This window comes from Penicillium citrinum (genome assembly GCF_028827155.1).
Source record: "Penicillium citrinum strain IBT 23319 chromosome Unknown utg000001l:1.0-4955037.0:1.0-4956770.0, whole genome shotgun sequence".
NCBI classification, from domain to species: domain Eukaryota; kingdom Fungi; phylum Ascomycota; class Eurotiomycetes; order Eurotiales; family Aspergillaceae; genus Penicillium; species Penicillium citrinum.
In genome coordinates, this window is record NW_026622686.1 from 511,092 (window position 1) to 525,856 (window position 14,765).

Sequence of the window (14,765 nt, forward strand, 5' to 3'; positions counted from 1 at the left end):
GCCTCATTTCTATCAATCCATTGTTGCCATATATCAGGATGTTCAAGTGGCGGAATAATGCAATCAACTCGCCATATGGGTCGTGGGTGCTCGTAGGTATTGCATTCCGACTTGATATTCTTTGGTTCAAGAATAGGCCGCACGATCTTATTTACTCGAGCGATAAAGCGTAAACGGCGATCCTCGTTTGGAAATCCACTAGCTGCGTGATCGATGTGGAAGAAAATGGCATCCAGTTGGACTTTACCACCACTGTAGAAGTGCCCTGTTGGAAGTTCGTGGAAGAAGACATTCACTAGAAAAGCAGAAATGCCAATCTCAACGTATGTCTAGGTGATTTTCTGAGCGAGTGTTTCTCTTTCTGAGTCAGATAGACTGTCTGGTGAATATTCAAAGGTCCAACGAGGCATGGTAAAGAGCTTAGGCTTGTAAATGGGATAATGGTTCTGCGGTCTGGCTTTTGGCTTTCAAAATGGGCGAAGCAACTGTCAATTTAAGCCACCATACTATATGGGGTAGTTAGTGCTAAAATTCGAGACGGCTTCGCGATATTAACAGACTATTAGTGATCATCTTGTCAACCTTGGCGGGCAAATGCTTGGAGACATGCAAAAGCCAACTCATCCAGTAGAACGTTCATCCCCCCCCCCCTGCCTTCTCTGTTAGGAATATATTTATCTTAACCACCTTTTACACCGGAGAGATTCAATCCAAGCGCTTTCCTACTTGGCGTGAAAGGATTCATGATGGCTACTGAGAGGGCCCGACTATCCTAAAATTGTCATTAGGGCAACATCCCATGAAGAAAGGACCCTCATCTCCAATTCATACTTCGAAATAATATAAAATCCGTCATGGTTTGGCTTTAAGGGTATATTTTGTGGACGTGGAGTGTCTGTAAACATCGTTATACTTCTAGCTTGTCCCTTTGCAATGTTGAAAAATAGCAGCAGTTGTAAGTAATGCCACTTGGGCTTTAATATTGAATATATTCTACTATGTAGTTTTCCTTGTTTTATGTCTTTCGGCCACGATGCCAAGTAAGACAATTGAGTCATTCGGATTGTTTAAGCGAATCACCGCCGAGAATCTCCAAGTATGAAGCCACCCGATATCGGCCTTGATATAATCTCACGATATTCTCGTACTGCCCCACCAACAAGATAAATTAAGGCGCATCTGAAATATTTTGAGTCGTAAAAGATATCCAACATAATGCTCTCTACCGTGGGAATCTCTGATGTGAACAATTCCCAAGAATCCGGGTCTGATCGTATCTTCATTATTGGAGGTGGTATAGTCGGCGCATCCCTCGCCTACTTCCTCTCAAAAGACAAAGAAGACAAGCACCAAGTGATTCTCATCGATAAATCCCTCGACATACTCCAAGGATCAACAGGGCATGCACCGGGCTTTGTAGGCCAACTCAATGAATCGTCGGTCCTGACTATTCTCGCTAAAGACAGCGTATCCGAGTATATCAAAGTACCCAATGGATTCAGCGTTGTCGGTGGTCTCGAGCTCTCATCAACACCGGATGGCATTCAAACATTACATCGTCGGAAAGAACTTGCTCTATCCTCCGGTCTTCTAGCTGAACTCATCACACCGGAGAAGGCTGCATCACTGGCTCCAGACTTTATCCACGCCAGGCGGGTAAAAGCAGGGCTACACTTTGCATCTGATGGAACTGCGGATGCTCAGAAAATTACTTCTTACTATATTCACGAAGCCCAAAGACAGGGTGTCCAGCTCCTTGAAGCAGAAGTCACCGGTTTCTCAAGTGAAGATCAACAAATTACCACCATCAACTCTGTCGATGGTAGTATAAACCTAAATGGAAGTCGTCTGATCCTGGCTACGGGAATCTGGACTGAAACTTTGACAAAGAATATTATCGACTTCCCAGTTCCCATAATTCCAGTCGCACACCCGTATACATTTACACACTCTCGACCCCGTCGATCTGGAATACCATACCCTTTCGTCCGCTGGCTAGATCATCATGTTTACGCCCGGGATCATGGAGACCATGATGGACTCGGTAGTTATGATCACCCCCCCACTAAAACATGTGCCATCTAACACCGCCATTGGAGCATGGCCATCGACTTTTGAGTCCGTTTTATCAGAAGCAGCCGCGCATTTGAAGAATGGTCAGCAATTCCTGGTTCAAGGATCCAGTGGGGATTCAGACGAGAAGAAGCCATTCAATGGAATATTTTCAGTAACTCCGGATAATCTTCCTTTGGCTGGAAAGGTTCCTGGTTTGTCTAATTTGTGGCTTTGTGCTGCGATTTGGGTTACTACGGCCGCTGGAACGGCGAAATTGATATCTCGCCAGGTTTTGGGGAAGGGAAGTTCTCATGATGAAGTGTTGATGAAAGCGTTGTGTCCTTCGCGTTTTGAAGGGGTAGAAGCTGGTGTTCTTGAGAAACAGGCTTTGGCGAAGTATAATGATATCTACAATCGGGATTCCTAGCGCAGGACTTCTAGAACCCACTGGGTTCTACAAACAGCATGATTGTGCCTCGGGTATATAGTTGACCAGGTATTGGGACTATACTTCACATCAGAGGAATGGTCATATGCCTGAGAGCCAGACGAACTTCAATTCTGCTAATTGAAATGAGAAATGCCAAAAATAGTTGTCCAACTACATTTAGTCAATCTACTGGTTCATCGCAGCTACAAAGCTATACTCTACTGTAATGCCGAATCGGCTACTCCATATTGCAGCCCACGAGCATACACTACCACAACAGTACAGCAGCACATTTATGATTATACCAAACGAAACTTGACTGAATATATGATATCAAATACTATATATATATAATCCTACACTGAGATACTAATATATATAATATAATAAAAACCACGGAGTAGCAAGAAGTTCCTTCGGCCCGAGCTCCACCCCGACGTCATCCGATCCTCCTCAACTTCTCCCCATCTTCTTTTCTTCATCTCTTCTCTTCTTCCCTCCTCTTCTTCACTCACCTCCACAAAAATGCTATCACGCAGCACTCTACGAGCTGCTAAAAGCACTCAATCAATTCTTCCCCGCATCTCCACCCGCCCACAATGTCTTCCTACTAGCTACACCACCAATGGCCGCCGATACGTCTCAATGTACGGCTACACCCAGGCCAAAGCTCTCGTCTACTCCAAATACGGCGAACCAAAGGATGTTCTTAGGTATTTCCCCTTTCTCTTCCATTTTCTGATCATTCACTGAACTATGATAGTCTCCACAAACACTCCATCTCCGCTCCCCACGGAACCCAAGTAAACCTCCGACTTCTAACAGCCCCAATGAACCCAGCAGACGTAAACCAAATCCAAGGCGTCTATCCCTCGAAACCACCCTTCCAATCCACCCTCGGCACAACAGTCCCTTCCGCCGTCGGCGGTAATGAAGGCGCCTTCGAAGTCCTTTCCACAGGCGCAGGAGTGAAAAATCTCACAAAGGGCGACTGGGTCATCATGAAGAAAACAGGACAGGGGACTTGGCGCACACACGCCCAACTCGATGAGTCGCAATTAATCCGTATCGAAAACAAAGATAATCTCACCCCATTACAAATCGGTACCGTCAGCGTGAATCCTGTCACGGCTTATCGGATGATTCGGGATTTCTGTAATTGGGACTGGATGCGTGCGGGTGAGGAGTGGTTGATTCAGAATGGAGCGAATAGTGGTGTTGGTCGGGCTGCTATTCAATTTGGTAGGGAGTGGGGAATTAAGACTTTGAACGTTGTTAGACAGCGTGGCACGCCTGAAGAAACGGAGGCTTTGAAAGCTGAGTTGAAGGAACTTGGTGCTACGGCTGTTGTTACGGAGGAAGAGATGTTACAGGGGAACTTCAGGGATTATGTGCATGAAGTTACGAGGCAGGGTAGGGAACCGATTCGATTGGCGTTGAATTGTGTTGGTGGAAAGAATGCCACTGCTTTGGCGAAGACTCTGGCGCCGGATTCACATATGGTTACTTATGGAGCCATGTCGAAACAGCCGGTTGCTTTGCCTTCGGGTTTGTTGATCTTTAAGAATTTGTCGTTTGATGGGTTCTGGGTTAGTAAATGGGGTGATAAGAATCCTGAGTTGAAAGAGAATACCATCAAAGATGTGTTGGAGCTCACTCGGTCTGGCAAGTTCCATGATATCCCTGTTGATAATGTGGAATGGAGTTGGGATAGTGAAGGTCCTGCATTGGCAGAGAGTGTTCAGGGAACGCTGGGCGGTTATCGCAGTGGAAAGGGTGTTTTTACTTTTACTGGAGGTGATTAAGCGGACAACAGCAGACAGTTGATGTGTATGTTGAATAGTTAAATAGTTGAGTGTAACATATCGATTGATATTGTACTTGATAAGCACCTCGTGTAGTAGATTCAGAGTATATACGTGACTTATGTATGCATGGCATCATCACACGGCCAATTCTTCTTCACCCATTGTAAGATCAAATCCGTCATCGTCAACCCGGGCATATAAGCCTCGCTCTCCTTGCCAAAGTCAACATTCAATTGGGCAAACTTAGCAGCCAGCGTAAGATAAGGCTCAATAAATTCATTATAAACCAGATCGACCGTCTCAGGAGTAGAATCATTCCCGGATATCAGTGCCTGAATAACATTCGGCACGCGGTAGAAGGGAATAGGAGAATGGATGGTATCATCTCCGTCGTCACCAGCATCATCTTTAGTTGTGTATCCCGGAATTATTTCACCGGCATCATCTGGTTCAGCAGTTGCTTCAGAGAGAATCTGTTGTGTACCAGCCATCTCCGAAGCAGACCATCGCCTGGCTAGTCGATTGACTTGCGCAGGAGGCGCTAGCTCATCAACACAATGCCCACCACCACCATCATCCCTTCGCAACACTCGAGTCTGTTTATTGAGAACTTCCATAATTAGTTGTACTTTATCATAAGGAACATCCTTGACATATCGGAACTGATTCGTAAATGGCGAGATAGTCCACACAGTATCCTGAGTAAAAATACCCTTGAAAATATCAAAACGGATGGCACCGGTGTTGACAGTGGCCACTGCTGGGCGGTCCCCTCTAGATCCATCCTTCAATGATTCGACGAGAACATCTTCTTCCAACCATGTATACACACTAGCATCATGGGGATAGGGACGTCGAGACATCCATAGATCTCGCGGAACACACCCATAAATCTTGTCTAGTTCAAGGGCAGTCCGTGACTCTGCAATCAGCCTAGACACATTCAATCCCTTTTCAGTAGGAAAAGAGTTCTCGTCAGACTCTGAGTGATGGTAAAAGGAGTGTAGGTTGTTATCAATGTATCGTCGGTTAAAGACGGGTCCCCCACTAGCAACATCGCTGGGACCATTGGCGGTGGAGAGACCATCAATGGACATGAATCCAATGGTCTCCATGAACCGACCACTGGCGAGACTGACAGCTTTTTCATCGTACTTGGCATAATCTCGAATATGTTCGTGCCCGCCGAAGAACTGAATCGGAATATCCGAGCGAACAGACCGAATTGCCCTGAAAATAGCCCTGTACTCGGGAGAATGAGCCGGAACATGTCCAGCCACAAGAAAAAGATCGACTTCTTTCTCATGAATGGCCTCTTGGAACCAGTCTTCTTGAATGGTCTCTTCAACCCGCTGCACCACGGTATTATTATAGTTGCCGGTAAAGTCAAAGAGAAAGCCAAAAGCTACGATACGAATTCCCTGTAATTTAGTCGTGAATTTCTTATATCTTTCCGCCAGCGGAACCAACTCTTGCGTTTCGGGATGGATGATATCAATATTAGAAGCAAGGTATTTGCCTTGAAAATTGGGAACGGTGACAAACAATTCTGCCTCGGAGGTGTTCTGTTTGTATAGTTCATGGTTTCCCGAGGTCATCACATCAATCTGTTGATGTTTCAAGATCTCAGAAAGATATAAACCTTTTGGTTCAGACGAATCATAAAGACCATTTCCCTCGACGCGATCTCCGGTCTCGATAACTAGTAAATCTCGACCTTGAGCTTCAATCTTTTCCCGCATCCGCTGGGTGAATGAGATATAGTCGCCCCAATCTGCCGAGTAAGAGGGTCTGTAGATAATAGATTAGTAAGATCTGATTACATGTACGTAAGGAGGAACCTCCGGCCTACTCCAGCAAATGACCCGCTAGCCAGCCATGAGTGTCAGTGGTATGCAGAAAGTTGAGTTGCCCGAGATGGAGGTCACGTAACGGAGTACGGATAGGAGCGGGCGCGGAGGGCTGAGCGGCGAACACCGACGGGAAAAGGAAGGGCAATACCGACCACCTCATGGCGGGCTCCGCAAGAGCTATTAGTGAGAAAAGGACTATAGCATCAACTTTCAGCTGTGAATATTGAGGAATATCAGAGTTATTCTTGAAGGAAAACAGAAAAGAAGAGGTGAAGTTGATATAAGAAAGTACAGTAACTGAGGAAGGAGCAACTCTCGTATACACACGGAAGGAGCATCCGGTGAAACTGCTGACTGATCACTGCTGACATAAGCGCCCAACATCGGATTTGCTCTCAGCAAAAGATTCGCGCTTCTCCTCCTCCTCCCCCAACAGCTCCATCTTTCTCAGCTTTTGGTTCAATTTCACCTTTTGCTGGTGATTTGTTTCTTTGCGGGCTATTCAATTGTCCCTGCGACCTTTCTCCCTTTTTAATAAGTTATCTCCCTCGAATTCCATTCGCCATGGTCGCCCCTCGAGTTTTCCGCCCTGCGGCCCGTATGCTTTCTTCGCGCATTTCCACCATTCGCCCTGCTTTCACCCAGACCGCTTGCGCTCCTTCAATTCTGCGCTCCCGTGGATATGCTACTGAGTCCGGTGTTAAGGAGGTTACTGTTCGTGATGCTTTGAACGAGGCTCTGGCTGAGGAGCTGGAGAGTAACCAGAAAACTTTCATTCTGGGTGAGGAGGTTGCACAGTATAACGGAGCGTAAGTTCCCATTTGGTTGATATTGTTGGAAGTATATGGATCGCATTGCATTGCATGCACTGTACTTTTCCGCGGGTTGAATGAACTCCGCTGACTTTCCCAGTTACAAGGTGACGCGAGGTCTTCTAGACCGTTTCGGTCCTAAGCGGGTTATTGATACCCCCATTACTGAGGCTGGTTTCACTGGTCTCGCTGTTGGTGCTGCCCTGGCTGGTCTGCACCCTATTGTGAGTCGCAACTGACAATGAAGGACATGAGTGTACAGAGTGGAGCTAACCTTATCAGTGCGAATTCATGACCTTCAACTTCGCCATGCAGTCCATCGATCAGATCATCAACTCCGCCGCTAAGACTCACTACATGTCCGGTGGTATCCAGCCTTGCAACATCACTTTCCGTGGTCCCAACGGTTTCGCCGCCGGTGTCGCCGCTCAGCACTCCCAGGATTACTCTGCCTGGTACGGAAGCATCCCCGGTCTCAAGGTTGTCTCTCCCTGGAGCTCCGAGGATGCCAAGGGTCTGCTGAAGGCTGCTATTCGCGATCCTAACCCCGTTGTTTTCCTTGAGAACGAGTAAGTGTCAATAGTGTCAAGTGGGGCAGATAGATGAGCCAAGCGGATAGCACTGATACTGATCTGATAATTTTAGGCTTATGTACGGTCAGGCTTTCCCCATGAGCGAGGCCGCCCAAAAGAACGACTTCGTCCTGCCTCTCGGCAAGGCCAAGATTGAGCGTCCCGGAAAGGACCTCACCATTGTCTCCGTCTCCCGCTGCGTCGGTCAATCCCTCACTGCTGCCAGCGAGCTGAAGCAGAAGTACGGAGTTGAGGCCGAGGTTCTCAACCTGCGTTCCATCAAGCCCCTCGACGTCGAGTCCATCATTGCCTCCCTGAAGAAGACCGGTCGTCTCCTGGTCGTTGAGTCCGGATACCCCATGTACGGTGTTTCTTCTGAGATCATGGCTCTGGCCATGGAGTATGGCTTCGACTACCTGACTGCCCCGGCTGCTCGTGTTACCGGTGCTGAGGTCCCCACCCCTTACGCTCTCGGACTCGAGAACATGTCCTTCCCCCAGGAGGACACCATTGTCGACCAGGCCGCCAAGGTCCTGCGGTTGTAATGGAGGAGATGAGCGAGCAGTAATAAAACCATGTGCCTAGTACCCTTTCATCTGTCATTTTCCTTATATTGTGTTCCATGTCGTTATTCTTCTAGGCAGATTGGAGCTATGTACCATTACCTGTCAGATCTGCGATAGATAGACATTGATTTGCATTACATCGTCAATAGTAGTAGTAAGCGTGACTTTAGTGTAGTAGATTCAAAAGACCCAAAAGTATCCATACTCCCCAAACGCCATTATTATCATCGGATGATCATATCAGATCAGACCTTCACTCCACATCCAACAGCACACCCCGTCGGCCTTCTGGGATCATAATAATCCTCCTCATCAGTCTCACTCTCAACATCCAGACCTCTTTGCTGTGGCTGCGTCTGTTTCTGACTCTCTTTCCCTTTGTCCTTCTTCTGTTCCTCAACTTCTCCTTCATCATCATCACCAAGAACATTCTTCTTCACCGGTCCACCCCCCCTTAACAGAAGCGAATGAACTCTTAAAACCCCCCTTCTTAAATCCCTTCCCCGCACTTCCTCCCCCACTGCTAACTGCAGTGCTACTTGCATTATCAATGACCCTCAATCCAGCCTCAGCATCCGCCTTCCGTTCCGCGCGCCGCGCTTTCTCCGCTGCATTCGGGTCCCGAGATAACTGTTTCAGATCTTGTAGTCGTTTACGGTGTTGATGATCGTATGAACCGATATGTGCTTCATATTCTGGATGGCGGGAATAGGACTTGTTGCAGAGGGTACAGGTAAATGAGCTCAAGGCTGATCTAGCTGATTCAGTCTGGTGGAGTTAGTTTTGTAATGAGGATTATTGGGAGGGAAGTACCTTTGGTGCTGGATTTGTGAATGCTCGCTAATGAATTAGTATATATGTCAGTATATTCAATTGAGTAGGGGACTGAAGACCTACTGGAGGCATTTTGGATGGAGTGAAGTGAAGAAGAAAGACGAGCCTATCAGAAGCTGCCCGTTCCGCGTGACCTCCGCAACTTTCTTGTTTTCCTCCGCTTTTCTTCTTCTTTTTCCTCTTCTTCTCTTCACGTCTTTTCTTTGTCTCTTCTCTTCTCTTCTCTGTTATTTTTAATGACTTAATACGATTCTCCTTTTTTATGCTATTACACAATGACCTCTTCACTCCCCGATGATGCCAAATCCATCATTTCAATGCAAGAGCTCGACCCATCCCCAGTCGACGACTCAACCTCAGACCTTGACGATCTCGAAAATGGCCAATTCATCCCCAAACCAGACGAACCACAGAAACGTACTTGTGGTTTCCCTTCTCTCTCGCCCTCTCTTCTCGGTCTACACAGTCACCGCTGGGACACACTATGTATGCTCTCCCCTCTTTGCAGAGTAACTGTTGGGTTTATGTGCTTGTGATTGTATTTTCATCAGCATGAGTGCTAATAAATTGTAGTATCAAGTCTCCAACGATACTCAACATACCCCCCCAACAGCATTTTTTATCCTCCACCTCGCGAATACCTCTCTAATCCCACTCCTCACCCAATCGATTCCAGCCAGTGAACCCTACCTCCTCCTCACAAGACCAATCTACCAAGCTCCAGGTCTAGAGCACCTAATTCTCACGCTCCCCGTGCTCACGCACGTCATTTCCGGCATTACACTTCGCAATATTCGCGCCTCACGCCGAGCCCGTCTCTACGGCGCGGAAACCCGTGCTCAGCGCACTTTGCTTCGGTTCTGGCCTCGGGTCTCGGTCCAGGCAAAAACGGGGTATGCGGTTGTTCCGCTGGTTGGATTACATGTTCTTGTGAATCGACTGACGCCTGTTCTTGTTGAGGGCGGTAGTTCGGGTGTTGGATTGGGGTATGTTGCGCATGGAATTGCGAGAAGTCCCGTGTTTTGGAATTTGTTCTATGTTGCTTTTGTGGCGGCTAGTGTGTGGCATTTTGTTGGTGGGTGGGCTACTTGGATGGGGTGGAAGGTTACGACTGTTCGCCGGGAGCGAGGAGCGGGATCGAAGGGGTCTTTGGAGGGATATCTTGGGTACTCTGAGAATCAGGATCGGGCAAGACGGACGCGAAAGATGTGGTGGGTTGTTAATGGGGTTGCGGTGCTTGGAGCGGGAGTTTGGCTTGCAGGGGCTTTGGGGATTGTTGGGCGTGGAGGAGATAGTGGAGGAGGATGGGAAGCACAAGGATGGAATGAAATGTACAGTCAAGTGCCTGTGATAGGTGGGTGGTTGTAGCAGTGTATCACTATATACTAGTATTATTGTATATCTAATTTTAATCATTTCTCTACATACTCTGATCTATTCTACCCTACTACTCCACAAGTAATAGTATTACTATGCATTCTCTACTCCGATTATTCTACACTTGAATGTATATTACATGACCAATTGTTTCCGTAATTCCCTCTCGAAGTCAAAGTAGAACCTTTTAGTGTTTAAGAGAATTCGAGTCCGAGGACAATCTGGAGATTAAAATGAATTCCAATTGTAAAGGTTTACGTTAAGGCAAACTGCCAGGCTTGGACCTATCCAGATACATAGTATGTATCTTATAAATAACTACCTGGCAGGTAGTTATACATAGGACCCGTCGTATGTATAGATAGTATCACCGTCTTAGATCTATACATGTAGTACATGTATAGGTACCTACCTATAAAATAGATCTACGACGGTGAACATTACACTGATACGAGTTTAAGACGAAAGAAGTCCTTATGAACTGCATTCTCTTGATCATTCTAGTATCTTTCTTAAAAACAAAATCAAATACAATGTCCTCGTCGACAAACCACACTTCCTGCTAATTCGCTAATTCCGTTCGACGAGCTAGCTTAAGTAGATAATCTACCCAGACCCCAATTTTCGTCATAACCTTTGCAATTACTTGTAACTAGATATATTTAACTAATCATCACATGAAGTATGAGAGAAATCATTCATATCATTTCATAACGAAATACTGCGAAAGACAATCATATAGTTCGAGGTCGTTCCGGCATTCCATATCAAAAGTGAACTATTAAACTGCTTGGTAGATAAGGTTCTGGACCATATCGGGATGGAAAGGAGCAGATTCCTTTTCGTCCCCGTCTACATAAAGCGCAGTCAAGGGCAATTCGTCGGGAGAATGCGGAGGGTTGATGAAGCCACTGTCGACGACGTAGAGGGAGAGCTGGGGTCCAAAGTTTTCATCGGCATCGTGGAACATAGACAAGAATGGGGATTCTTCTCCCATTGAAGGATTCCAGTAATGGATGACGACGGGTTTCGAAGAACTTTCGTCGATGGCGTCGTTGACCTGGTTAGGGCTAAATCGATGTATTAGAATTAGTAAGTTCAAAGTCGGACGAAATACAAGGACGTACTCTTGGATGAACTGTACAGGCATTTTGGAGTTTAGATAGAGGTATTTGCGATTGTCCTTATGAGGCGACAAGAAATAGAATAGTTACTTGTGTTTTATGGCAGGAATTCATGTTTTTATACCTTGACTGCACAGCTCTCGGCTGCGATCGTCCAAGTCCTTGCATACTTGACATCATGACTATGTAAGATCTACAAATGTTGTACAGTCTGCCATTCAAATTCACAAATCAAGAATTCAGTTTAGGCACATCATTGACTTATTAGATATTTCTATGAGTATCAGCTCAATGTTGCGGTCAAGCGCAACTATGAGCTCTACAGCAATGTGGCGATACTCTCTTTGATATCTCCACCGTGTTATACAATATTCTGAGAATGGCAGTGGATCTTGACGGAATTGGCTTCTACTATGACATATTCCACTAAACAGGTCCTTTATCTAGTCAATGTCTTGATATAATATTCGATACTCTCTACTAGAATATGATATGTCCTATAATATGATTCTATCCTACGTAGTATGATACTATAACTATAAGTTGAGTAGGTACTCTACTACCACAATGACTACTTGGAATGCTATATTTCATAGTTTACTCTATACTATATCCTAAAGTATTGCTCTGCTATATTCTACTTATTCTGTGCAATCTTCAATCAATGGCATACCTATGAGTAGAGTAGATACCCTAGTAGCTACTTCAATTTCTGTCTGTGTTGTACATTGTACTTTTCCGGAATATACTATGTTGATCTATATAATATATAGACCAGTCCTCATATTGAGTAGTAAATAGCATCCTCTACAACTGTTACTTAATTGAATATAATAATTATAATATCTTACTATAATTAAGTTTGAATGTATACTGCTAAATATTTTGAAAGTACTCCGCGACTCATCACGTGCTTTTCTTATCGCAACTTCAACTTTTCGCTTCTTCTTTTTCTTCTTCTTTCATGCCGCCTGCGCTCCGAGCCGCCGCGTTCCCAAAATGCGCTTTTAGTCGCATATTCTCTCCTATCCTCTCTTTCTCTACATACAATATTCACTCTCTCCCCGTCAATTCCCGCGCAATTGCTACCATGGAGCCCAAACTCGTCGAATACCGCGGCACCCAATACAATGTCATTAAAGAAGGCAAAGCCCACATTTTAAACCCTCCCTCCCAAGAAGCCGCCTCAAAAGCAACAAGACGAGACCTCAAAACTGAAGACGAGTCTCAATCCGTCTTTTACAACCCCATTCAACAATTCAATCGCGACCTCAGCGTTCTCGCCATTCGCGCCTTCAGTGAACATGTCATCGACCTAAAAAAGCAGAAACAAGATGCGAAAGCTAAGAGGCGCAATGCAGCTCCCAATTCAAAGGGCCAAAAGCGAAAGCGTGAGGACGAGGAGGCACAGACAACCTCTAAAAAGGGAGAAATTGACACGGAAAATTCAGAGACTATCGATCAGCCTTTAGCTGCTGTTCCTGAACCTGCGTCTGCTGCCACTTCTGCCCCTCCTGCTACGAACGGAAAACACGAAGAATCTTCCTCATTCACCATCCTCGATGCTCTATCTGCAACAGGTCTTCGAGCCTTGCGATATGCCTCGGAAATTCCAATCGCTACCAAAATCGTCGGAAACGACCTCTCCCCTTCGGCAATTCAGTCCATGAAAACCAATATTGATTACAATGAGCTGGGTGGTCGCATTCAGCCTAATCTTGGCGATGCACGCGCTTATATGTATACGGCTGGTACAAGTGCCAGATTCGACGTTATCGACCTGGACCCTTACGGTACCGCAGCTCCGTTCCTGGACGCTGCTGTTCAAGGTGTTAAGGATGGCGGTCTCCTCTGTGTAACTTGCACGGATGCTGGAGTCTGGGCTTCAACCGGGTATGCGGAGAAAGCATTTTCATTGTACGGTGGAATCCCTATTAAAGGCAACCACTCGCATGAAGGAGGTCTTCGTCTTATTCTCTACGGTCTGGCTACATCTGCTGCAAAGTACGGTCTTGCAATTGAACCGCTACTCTCTCTATCAATCGACTTCTACGCGCGAACTTTCGTGCGAATCACTCGCTCCCCGGCTCAAGTCAAGTTCAATGCTGGCAATACCCTACTTCACTATAACTGTGATTCAGGCTGCGGCGCTTGGACAAATCAATATCTCGCCTTAACAAAGACCAAACTCGATAAAAAGGGTAATCCAATGTCCTATCACAGTCTAGCCCAAGCTCCAACCGCAACACCCCATTGCGAACACTGCGGTTTCAAAACTCATCTCGCCGGTCCGATGTGGGGAGGTCGTCTTCATAATCCTAAATTCATTCAACGAATCCTCTCGATTCTCCCATCCCTCGACAAAGAAACTTACCAAACAATCCCCCGAATCGAAGGAATGCTCACAACAGCTATGGAAGAGGACCTCGACCTGGCCTCCGCTTCAGAGGCAGACGCAGATGCAGACCTTGCTACTGCCGGAGAATACCCAAATATAATTCCAAAAATGGATCCCTCCCTCCGAGACCCATACCCCTTCTACTTCAACCTAGGAGCCCTATCAAAGGCAATGCATTGTCAAACCCCTCCAATCGACGAATTCCGCGGCGCAATCCATTCCCTCTCTTACAGATCAACTCGTTCCCACGCAAAACCAAATTCCATTCGTACAGACGCCCCTTGGTCTGTTATCTGGGAAATCATGCGCGAATGGATCCGTCAACATTCTCCCGTTAAAGAAGGTTCTATTAAACCTGGTTCTCCCGGCGCTGCTCTTATGAGACATGCCCATGTCACACCTGCACCTGCGCCTGCACCTGGTACCGGTACTGCGGAAGACCAGAACGAGGTCAAGGAAGATACATGGCTTGCTCGTCTCAAGTCAGAACTCACCCGTGACATTGAGGAGGGGAAGAATGTTGGTGATCTGGTGACTAGAATTGAAGCTTCTCTATATCGATCCGGGAGACAACATCACCTTGGAACTGGTCCTGGTTCTTCAACTACGGACGCTGCTGCTGCCGAGTCTCCGAAAATCCGATTCGATGCACAATTAGGCCGGGACTCATCGACGAAACGACTTGTGCGCTATCAGATTAATCCACGTGCGAATTGGGGACCTCTGAATCGTGCCTCGTGATTTCAGCCGGCATTGATCGATGTATAAATGATTTGTTAATTTGAAAAGTACGCTGTATCTACATAACTACACTTCGCATTATCTATTTACTATAAATTTTTCTCTGTATATTGTTGGAAATTAGATGTCATTACTCCATTATAAAACACCGCCAGGAGACGAAACTGGCACAATCTAAACAAACATAATCACAAT

General features: G+C 46.2%; 8 protein-coding genes across 8 annotated transcripts; 5 read left to right on the forward strand and 3 right to left on the reverse strand.

Moving 5' to 3' along the window:
- Positions 1 to 1,215: 1,215 nt before the first annotated feature.
- Positions 1,216 to 2,482, forward strand: N7469_000203 (NAD(P)/FAD-dependent oxidoreductase; the record flags this gene model as incomplete). Its single annotated transcript, XM_056639123.1, has 2 exons — positions 1,216 to 2,044; positions 2,100 to 2,482. 2 exons carry the CDS (start codon positions 1,216 to 1,218, stop codon positions 2,480 to 2,482), a joined length of 1,212 nt encoding a protein of 403 aa, XP_056504880.1.
- A 528-nt stretch (positions 2,483 to 3,010) lies between these two features.
- On the forward strand, positions 3,011 to 4,290 carry N7469_000204 (enoyl-[acyl-carrier-protein] reductase; the record flags this gene model as incomplete). Its single annotated transcript, XM_056639124.1, has 2 exons — positions 3,011 to 3,198; positions 3,249 to 4,290. 2 exons carry the CDS (start codon positions 3,011 to 3,013, stop codon positions 4,288 to 4,290), a joined length of 1,230 nt encoding a protein of 409 aa, XP_056504881.1.
- Positions 4,291 to 4,409: 119 nt separating this feature from the next.
- On the reverse strand, positions 4,410 to 6,306 carry N7469_000205 (metallophosphoesterase family protein; the record flags this gene model as incomplete). The annotated part of the gene is made up of 2 exons (XM_056639125.1): positions 4,410 to 6,084; positions 6,146 to 6,306. The coding sequence occupies 2 exons, from the start codon at positions 6,304 to 6,306 to the stop codon at positions 4,410 to 4,412; spliced, it is 1,836 nt and encodes a 611-aa protein (XP_056504882.1).
- A 404-nt stretch (positions 6,307 to 6,710) lies between these two features.
- Positions 6,711 to 8,075, forward strand: N7469_000206 (pyruvate dehydrogenase (acetyl-transferring) subunit E1 beta; the record flags this gene model as incomplete). The annotated part of the gene is made up of 4 exons (XM_056639126.1): positions 6,711 to 6,955; positions 7,059 to 7,182; positions 7,241 to 7,527; positions 7,604 to 8,075. 4 exons carry the CDS (start codon positions 6,711 to 6,713, stop codon positions 8,073 to 8,075), a joined length of 1,128 nt encoding a protein of 375 aa, XP_056504883.1.
- A 266-nt stretch (positions 8,076 to 8,341) lies between these two features.
- Positions 8,342 to 9,002, reverse strand: N7469_000207 (putative C2H2 finger domain protein; the record flags this gene model as incomplete). Its single annotated transcript, XM_056639127.1, has 3 exons — positions 8,342 to 8,623; positions 8,652 to 8,864; positions 8,994 to 9,002. 3 exons carry the CDS (start codon positions 9,000 to 9,002, stop codon positions 8,342 to 8,344), a joined length of 504 nt encoding a protein of 167 aa, XP_056504884.1.
- A 203-nt stretch (positions 9,003 to 9,205) lies between these two features.
- On the forward strand, positions 9,206 to 10,298 carry N7469_000208 (MCP1 family protein; the record flags this gene model as incomplete). Its single annotated transcript, XM_056639128.1, has 2 exons — positions 9,206 to 9,439; positions 9,504 to 10,298. 2 exons carry the CDS (start codon positions 9,206 to 9,208, stop codon positions 10,296 to 10,298), a joined length of 1,029 nt encoding a protein of 342 aa, XP_056504885.1.
- A 790-nt stretch (positions 10,299 to 11,088) lies between these two features.
- On the reverse strand, positions 11,089 to 11,457 carry N7469_000209 (uncharacterized protein; the record flags this gene model as incomplete). The annotated part of the gene is made up of 2 exons (XM_056639129.1): positions 11,089 to 11,377; positions 11,435 to 11,457. 2 exons carry the CDS (start codon positions 11,455 to 11,457, stop codon positions 11,089 to 11,091), a joined length of 312 nt encoding a protein of 103 aa, XP_056504886.1.
- Positions 11,458 to 12,521: 1,064 nt separating this feature from the next.
- On the forward strand, positions 12,522 to 14,570 carry N7469_000210 (tRNA (guanine26-N2)-dimethyltransferase; the record flags this gene model as incomplete). Its single annotated transcript, XM_056639130.1, has 1 exon — positions 12,522 to 14,570. One exon carries the CDS (start codon positions 12,522 to 12,524, stop codon positions 14,568 to 14,570), a length of 2,049 nt encoding a protein of 682 aa, XP_056504887.1.
- Positions 14,571 to 14,765: the final 195 nt, after the last annotated feature.